At 36.9% G+C, this 8,605-nt stretch overlaps 1 protein-coding gene across 1 annotated transcript in view; it reads left to right on the top strand.

Moving 5' to 3' along the window:
- Window positions 1–233: 233 nt before the first annotated feature.
- The window catches only part of MYO7A (myosin VIIA), a 154,237-nt gene continuing 145,865 nt past the window's right edge, over window positions 234–8,605 (top strand). Inside the window, exon 1 of the mRNA XM_031961342.1 lies at window positions 234–673. Within this exon, the coding sequence (XP_031817202.1) occupies window positions 539–673 (135 nt within the window). The 5' untranslated portion in view covers window positions 234–538. The remainder of the gene's footprint in view (window positions 674–8,605) is intronic.

Below are 8,605 nucleotides of genomic sequence, written 5' to 3'. Positions count from 1 at the left end.
CAGTGAAGAAGAAGCAGATGGCTCCGGGTTTAGGGTTCCCATTGCCCTTTGACTAATTCCGTAGGTGAAGGTATTAGGTTAATTAAAAGCCATGTGCTTTGTGGGGGAATACTTGGCTCCTGGAGGTTTAATAAGTATCCAGGCTTGTTCTGTGTCTTCCCAGAAGAGTTTCCGGACTGGGGATCTACCTTTTGATGGGTCCTGGGGGAAAAGGAAGCTTTCTCTCCCATTTTGTAAAGAAGCTGTGTCTTCTCCAAGGCTCTCTGGAGGATTGTAAGGGAGAGTTCTTCCGCCACCCATTGACAAGCTGAGAAAAGGAAACTTGGAAGCTACAGGACTCTGAGCAGAGGCTCTTGTCTGTGACTAGTGTAGAGTCTGTCCTCAGAAGGATGCCTTACCCTTTGGGGCTCTGTGAGCAGCAGTAGCAGAGCCCTCTTACCGGTTCCTGGATCTGTGGCAGCATATCCACATGCCTTAAAAAGGTCCCAGGCTCAGGTCCTTCCTCACTGACAGAGCATGAAGGATAGAGATCTCCAAGATGTCCTGGAAAGCTGAAAGCATGGCTGCCGCTGCTGGAGACCCAGAAGAGATGGAGAGCTTGGAAAAGGAGCAGGGCAAGTGGGCTCTCCTTCGAAACATCAACCAAGTGTTCAAGGCCCATGCCTTCTTGCCGGTGAGCAGGCTCCTGCTAAGGGCTACAATGGCCCCCTGGATGGGGAGGGAGGAGGAAGGACTGTTTGAGAAAGCTGTGAGCCAAGTGAAGGCTGTCTAGTCCTGCTTCCATCTCTCTGAGGGCAGTGACTTTGTTTTTGCCTTTCTTTGAATCTCCATTCCTTAGCAAGATGCGTGGCCGTATAATAGGCAGAATAATAGGTATCATCAGACCCATTTTACAGAGGAGGAAACTGAGGTTCAGCACAGAAAGGAATCTTGCCCATGCTTACACTGATTGTGAGAATCCTTCCTCTAAGCTCTCCAAGAAAAGAGAAAATAGATTCCAAATGTAAGAGTTTTGTGGATTATCAGAACTCTGAATTAAGTTGTAGCAGAAAGGAATAAAGGAAGATGTAAAGAAGGTCTCTCTCTCAGCACCAACATTTGAGGAGGAAAAGATTAGAAGAAGGATTCAGGGGATGTGGGGGGAGAAGGGTGAAGTGTCTGGCAATACCTTATAGTGGATCTAATGACCTCTGATTCTAGGCAAGTATTTATAAAGTGAAAATAATAATAACCTCTACTTCTCATGCTTTTTGTGAGGATCAAATTAGATTTTATATTATATATATATATATATATGTGTGTGTGTATTTATATGTATGTGCATATGTACATATATGTGTGTTCTAAATGTTTTACCTGTGGATATATGTATGTGCATGTGTGTCTATATACACACACACACACATAATTTTGCTCTATTAAAAATATGGCCAGTAAAAGCAGCACTAGAGTTGGGGGGCGGGGACAATGAGTGGGTTATTGAAGGGACGCAAGTGACAGATCCAGGAGGCTGTCCTATAGTAACTGTGTATTTTTGGGTCAGTCATTTCATCTTCTCTGGACCTCAGTTTCACACTCTGTAAACCAGGATGATGATGTTAGTACCCACCTTCTAGAACTGTTAGGGAAAAAGTACTTTGTAACAAGGGATTGTATAGAAACAAATGCTGTTATTTTGTAATTGACACCTGGATTTAGGGCAGGACTTGGAGTATTTGCTGGATTGATGGTGGTTTTAGACTGAGGATCTCAAGGCTTTCAAATGAATTTTGTTCCCTCTGCTCACTGGTCCCACCCCTGCCCAGATGAGAGATTTCTCTTTTTGATCATATTTTCTGCGTCTCTCCTCTTTTCTTACTGTTGTTTACTTTGTATTGGACTTCCTTTGTATAAATAGGATGTACTACAGAAGATGGAAAACACACTGAGGACAGGGATTGTTTCTCTCTTTATATCTCTGGCTAGGAGTTCAACACGGCTGAATTTAATTTCTAAATCCTTTCTTTGGAAGGGGAAGGAAGGAGAGAATGATTACTGCTCTTTTTCTTAATCTGAGCCTACAAACAAAATAGGAGCTGCAATGGTCATTTGACCAACTAATACATATATCTTCTCTCTCTTTTCTTAAGAGTTAAGTGATTTGTCTTTATATCCAACAAGAGACTGACTTTTGACTCTGTATTTCCAGAAGGTAGCACACATTTATTCAATAACTCTTACATGCCAGACACTGTGCTGAGCACTGGGAATACAAAGAAAGACAAAACCATGATCCTTCCCCTCAAGTAGTTCACATTCTAATGGAGGGGATAGCAGGCAAACAGTTGTACATATAAGACAAGTCCAGTATAAGTGGAAGTAGTCTCAGGATAGGCACTAACAGTAAGTGTCAAGACTCCTGTAGAAGATAGATCTATTCAGTTAATAACTATTATATAACTATATTCCTGTAGTGTACTTGGAGAGATGGAGAACTTATTTATTTATTTATACATTAATTGGTTTATTTGTTTATTTTTGTTGAGGCAATTGGGATTAAGTGACTTGTTCAGGGTCACACAGCGAGGAAGTGTTAAGTGTCTGAGGCCAGATTTGAACTTAGGTCCTCTTAACTTCAGGACTGGTGCTCGATTCACTGTACCACCTAGCTGTCCTGAGATGGAGCACTTTTAAAAATTATTGATATATTTTGTTTTTACATCACCCTCATTTTCCTATACAAATCATCTCTCCTTTCTATGTAAATTACCATTTAGCAAATACTATTTTTAAAAGAGGTGGTTAAAAGGTAGCTTAATAAAACCAGTTAGTACATCAGTCATATCTGGCATTAAATGCAATGTGCCACACCCATAGTTCCACATCACAATTCCACTTCTGAAAAGATGGGAGACAGACTAAGAAGTCAGACACTGAACTAGACTTTAGGAAACAGACAATTGCCTTAAGAAATCAGTATTCTACTGGAGGTCACCACACATGTTCATAGATCAGCAAATATTTGATGTTTAAAAAACAAATACAAAGGAATTTTGAGAAGGATGAGTTCACTAACCATTGGGGAAAGTAGTAAATGTCTTTTGAAGGAGACAGCATTTGACTTTATCCTTAAAGGGAAATAGGAGTTCTAATAGGTAGAGAGGGTGTTTTGCCTGTTCCAGGCAAAAAAGCATGTTCAAAGACAAGGAGTTGAGATGAAATGTTATGTTTGAGTAACAGCTGGAGAATTGAGTGAGTGAAGAATATTGGGTAATCAGATCTGGAAAGTTAGAATAGAGTCAGCTTTGTAAAGGACTTTAAATATCAAACAGAACAGTTTACTATTTCTATTATTATTTCTATTCTAAAGGCATTAGGGAACAATGGAAGCTTCTTTATGAGGGGAATGACATGGTCAGACTAAGACAATAATCTCATCTTTTTATTATTAATGGTAATAGCTCCTATTTTTATTGCTCCTTAAGATTTTCAAAGCACTTTCCTTACAAATACCTACTGAGTTACATTGTATAGGCTTTATTTCCCTCATATCTGGAATCTGAAGCCAAATATTGTCAAAGTTATCATGTGGATAAAATATTAGACTTGGAATAAAAAAACTGAGTTCAAATGTTGCCTTCAGTTATGTGATTCTGGGTAAGTCATTTTACTCTGTCTTGGTTTCCTTGACTGTAAAATGGGGATAATGATAATGTCTACTCCCAGAGTTGTTGTGAGGATTAAATGCAATATTTTAAAGTGTTTAACACAGTGTCTGATAAAATATTAACTATGATAATAATAATAATTATTATTATTTTCACTAATATACCCAGTGAAAAATTTTAATTATGTATAATATTTGAGTCTAATAATACCTGAAATTTGCAAAGCCTTTATAATTTTTAAGTCTTTCTGTCTGGTCTTGCTTTCTGGTCCCATACCTTTGCTTTGGAGGACTTCCTATCATATTATGGGGCAGGTCTGGAGTGTGCTGGAAGCTGTCATTGAGACTCTTGGCAATTATGAATACTAAAAGAGTTTCTAATTCCTCCACCATTACAGAGAAGGTAATAGTCACCTTGCAGTGGCTTCTCTGCCCCTCATGGAGAAAACTTCTATCTTTGTTTTGGAGATTTGAGTAGGGAGACGGGATGGTATGTGTAAATACTTATCAGGTTACTGGTGAACCTCCTCTACCCTACTAGCAGAAAGTTCTTTATAGCAGGGGTTTCCACTTGGTTTTGTGCTTTAGAGCATTTTGTTGATCCACTGATGTCTCAGGGACCTTCTTAGATCAATGTCATTGTCTATGTACATAACTGAAGACAAGGTTCAATTTCAGTGAGAGCTTGGTGAAAATAAAGTTGCTGTTTTTTCCATCTGAGTTCATAGACTCCCTTAAAATTTATCTATGGCGTCCAAGCTAAGAGCCCCTGGTTTATAAGATCTTAGATCTGGCAGTGGAAGATGCCTTAGAAGTTAAGTCCAGTGTTCTCATCACACAGGTGCTCTATGCACCAAGTAGTATAGCATCTAAATTCCTAAAGGAGAAGTTAAGAGAGTTGCAAGAAGAAATAGATAGCAAAACTATAATAGTGGAAGATCTCAACTTTGCTCTCTCAGAATTGGATGAATCAAATCACAAAATAAATAAGAAAGAAGTTAAAGAGGTAAATAGAATACCAGAAAAGCTAGATACAATAGATCTTTGGAGAAAATTGAATGGAGATATTTAGTACATTTTCTTCTTGGCAGTTCATGGAACCTATACAAAAATTGACCGTATATTAGGACATAGGGACCTCAAAATCAAATGCAGAAAGGCAGAAATAGTAAATACTTTTTTTTTCAGATCACAATTCAATAAACATTACATTCAATAAAAGGCCAGGGGAAAATAGACCAAAAAGTAATTGGAAACTAAATAATTGCATCCTAAAGAATGAATGGGTGAAACAGCAAATCATAGACACAATCAGTAATTTCATCCAAGAGAATGACAATAATGAGACATCATACCAACATTTGTGGGATGCAGCCAAAGCAGTAATAAGGGGGATTTTTATATCTTTAGATGCTTACTTGCATAAAACAGAGAAAGAAAAAATTGATGAATTGGCCTTACAACTAAAAAAGCTAGAAAAAGAACAAATTAAAAATCCCCAATCAAATACCAAACTTGAAATTCTAAAAATAAAAGGAGAGATTAATAAAATTGAAACTAAAAAATATTAAACTAAGAGGTGGTTTTATGAAAAAACAAAAAAAAAAAAAGATAAAACCTTTAGTTAATTTGATTAGAAAAAGGAAAGAGGAAAATCAAATTGTTAGACTCAAAAATGAAAAGGAAAAACTATCCACCAATGAAGAGGAAATTAGAGCAATTATGAGAGTTACTTTGGCTAACTTTATGCCAATACATTTGACAACCTAAGTGAAATAGAGGAATACCTACAAAAATATAAATTTCTCAGATTAACAGAAGAGGAAATATATACTTAAATAGTCCCATTTTAGAAAAAGAAATAAAACAAGCTATTAATCAACTCTCTAAAAAAAAATCCCCAGGACTAGATAGAATTACATGTGAATTCTAGCAAACATTTAAAGAACAATTAACTCCAATACTATATAAACTATTCAAAAAAATAGGGAATGAGTGACATGGATTCAGGCTAGATTTAAGGAAAAAGATCAACACTGCTGTCCAAAGTGGAATGGGCCACTTCAGGGACTTCATTCTAGTTGCTTTCTCTCTCCCTAGCCTTGGCTATTAGATTCTCTGACCAGGTACTTTATACCTTTCTCCCAAAGTCCTAAAACCATGGATCCTTTTGGCTAGGTCCTACCTTCTCTTTTTGTCTCTGAAGGTATAGAGGTTGTATTCACCATCAACCATTCACCATTGCTACTTCTCTCCTCAAAACTGGTTTATCCTAAGTGAAAGTATAATTGATGGTCATTATTCTTGTGAATTTGACTACTTGCTAAATTTTATTTGGAACTCTAAATCAACAAGTTATGTGATTTTGTGTGCAAAACAGAAAAAAATTCACATCCCCCAAAATAAACATTCCCACCTGGAATCCATCAAAGAGAAGCTCTGCTTTCTTGTTTCAGCTTTCACACTATAAACAAATTTCCCCCCCCCCCATGATCTATGTAGTGCCACACTAAAAAAAAAATAAAAAAAATTAAGGACTTTCTGTTGCTGATTTTGATGTTTAAAATAATCCCTAAGCACAGTGCTGAAGTACTATTCAGTGTTTCTAAGTACAAGAATGCTGTGATGTGCATTAGATAAGCTTCATTCAGGCATGAGTTTTTAGTGCTGTTGGCCATGAGTTCAATGTGAATGATCAACAATATAGTACATCCACAAAAAAAAAAAAAAAAAAAAAAAAAAAAAAAAAAAAAAAAAAGGAAGAGGAAATTTGCTGCTCCATATGTAAGGCCACCCTGGAAAGTGCTAAAGGAAATGTTGTGACTAGAGGCTGTCAGAGGCTTAATCCTATATTTCTCTTAGGAGCAATGGTTCAGTATTTCCTAATTCGATGTTTGTAACAACTTTATAGAACATAACTATCACAAATGATAAGAATATACTTTATTCGTAATTATAGTTCTGCTCAGGAAGATGGTGAGATCCTCATCACTAGAGATATTCAAGTGGAGGTCTGTATACACCTTCTGAGGATGTCTTAAAGGGAATTCCTACATAGATACAAGTTGGACTAGATTGGATGTTCCTAATCTGGGTCTCTGAGAGGTTTGACACACTAGCCTATGGTCACTAAATTTCAGGAGGTCCACGAACCTAATTTTTTTTTCCCTACCAATCTTTGGTTTCCTTTGTAATTTTATTTCATGTATTTAAAACTGCTATTCTGAGAAGAAATCCATGGGCCACATTATATTGCCAAGGAATCCAGGACCAAAAAAGGATGCTAATAATTTCTGGACTAGATGGACAGGATTTGGTACAGAGTGTCCATCAAGCACAGACAAGAAAATAACATGCCCAGCCATACTTTCTTTGATTCATCTGGTTGTTAATGTTTTCTCCCTCTTCAAATGTACTTTTTGAATCTTCTCCCGTTCTCCAAATATGAGCTTCTTGAATCAGGGAGGGACCAGGAGATCCTGGACCATGGGAGTAAGGTAGCCCACCAGGTTCATGAAGGATTCCTGGATGTCCCAGCATCTAGAATCCACAGTACTGAGCATGCCTGTGAAATTTGTCTGGTAATAATGAAAGATTATAGTACCCTATACTCAAGTTGCCCCATCTGGAATGCTCTAGTCCTCTAGAAGAGGTAGTTAGAGAGGCATTGTAGGGTAGAGGGAAGAATGTTAGATTTAGAAAAGGAAAGTCAGGATTCAAATTTCAACTCTGACACTAAACTATTCCTGCCCTCAAGGAGCTTATGTTTTATTAGAGGAAACTATACACACATACACACATGTATATATGTATATTATATATGTGTGTGCATGTGTATATATTATATACATACATGCATATATACATTCATGTGAGTAGATAGAAAATGTATACATAATAAAGAAAGGATAATGGAGGCTTGGGAGTCAGGTATTTATAGGCTGTGTTACTTTTAGCAAAACCTATCCTCTCTCATTCCCTCCCCTTTCCATATGTATATAAGGGAAATAAGGAGCATATAGTGAAGAAAGGGCTAATTTCAGAGTCAAGAATCTTGGGTTTAAGTGATTTCTCTGACATAGAGTGAATGAACTTATGACCCTGGACAAGTAACCTCTTGGTCCTCCCCAAAGAACTATTGAAACTGGAAATGACAGACCAATTATTGATTTGCATTGGTGGAAAGAATTTTCACCTTAAAAGTTTCCAAGGCCAGTGAAATCATGGATCTGGACAAGGCAGGAAATGAAGATTGTTGCACTGATCTACCTCATAGGGTGGTTTTGAGTAAAGTGATCCATGAGACCTAAAGTGCTAAGGAAATATTGGGACTGGATGTGATGGTCCGATTTTTACTTCATCCCCATGATCAATTAAACTGTGAAGATGAGTTGTCAATGAGCAGATGAAAGAGTTATGTTTGTTCATTCAAGGAAAGCTTCCTGAAACTGGTGTAACAGTTTAAGTTTAGATTATATTCTCCCCCATTAGGCCCAACTCGAGTACCATTTTCTTCATGACAACTTCCCTGATTCCTGCCCTCCTCCTCCTTCCAGTCCTTCAAGGGAAAGTGCTTTCTTGAACCTCAAATTTCCCTAGATCATTTTTCCCCCTGAATCTCTCCTTTGTCCCATATCACACCCTACCTTGTATCATATTTATATATGTCTGTGTTGTATTTCCACACACGAACATTGGATTACAAGTTCTTAGAAAGCAATGACATTGTCACCTTTCACTTTTAAGTAGAACACTAGACCATGTGCATAATAGGTGTTTAAATTGTTTGTTGATATCTAATATGGAAATATGTTTGTGTATATATACATATATATAAAATCCATATCAAATTGTTTATCATTTTAGGGAGGGAGAGGAATATTTGCAACTCAAATTTTAAAAAAATCTATGTTAAAAATTGTCTTTATATGAAATTAGAAAAATAAAATACTATTTATT

This window comes from Sarcophilus harrisii, chromosome 3, assembly GCF_902635505.1.
Source record: "Sarcophilus harrisii chromosome 3, mSarHar1.11, whole genome shotgun sequence".
Taxonomy (NCBI): domain Eukaryota; kingdom Metazoa; phylum Chordata; class Mammalia; order Dasyuromorphia; family Dasyuridae; genus Sarcophilus; species Sarcophilus harrisii.
The sequence above is the reverse complement of the archived record's forward strand: the minus strand, read 5'-3'. Positions and strand labels throughout refer to the sequence as shown.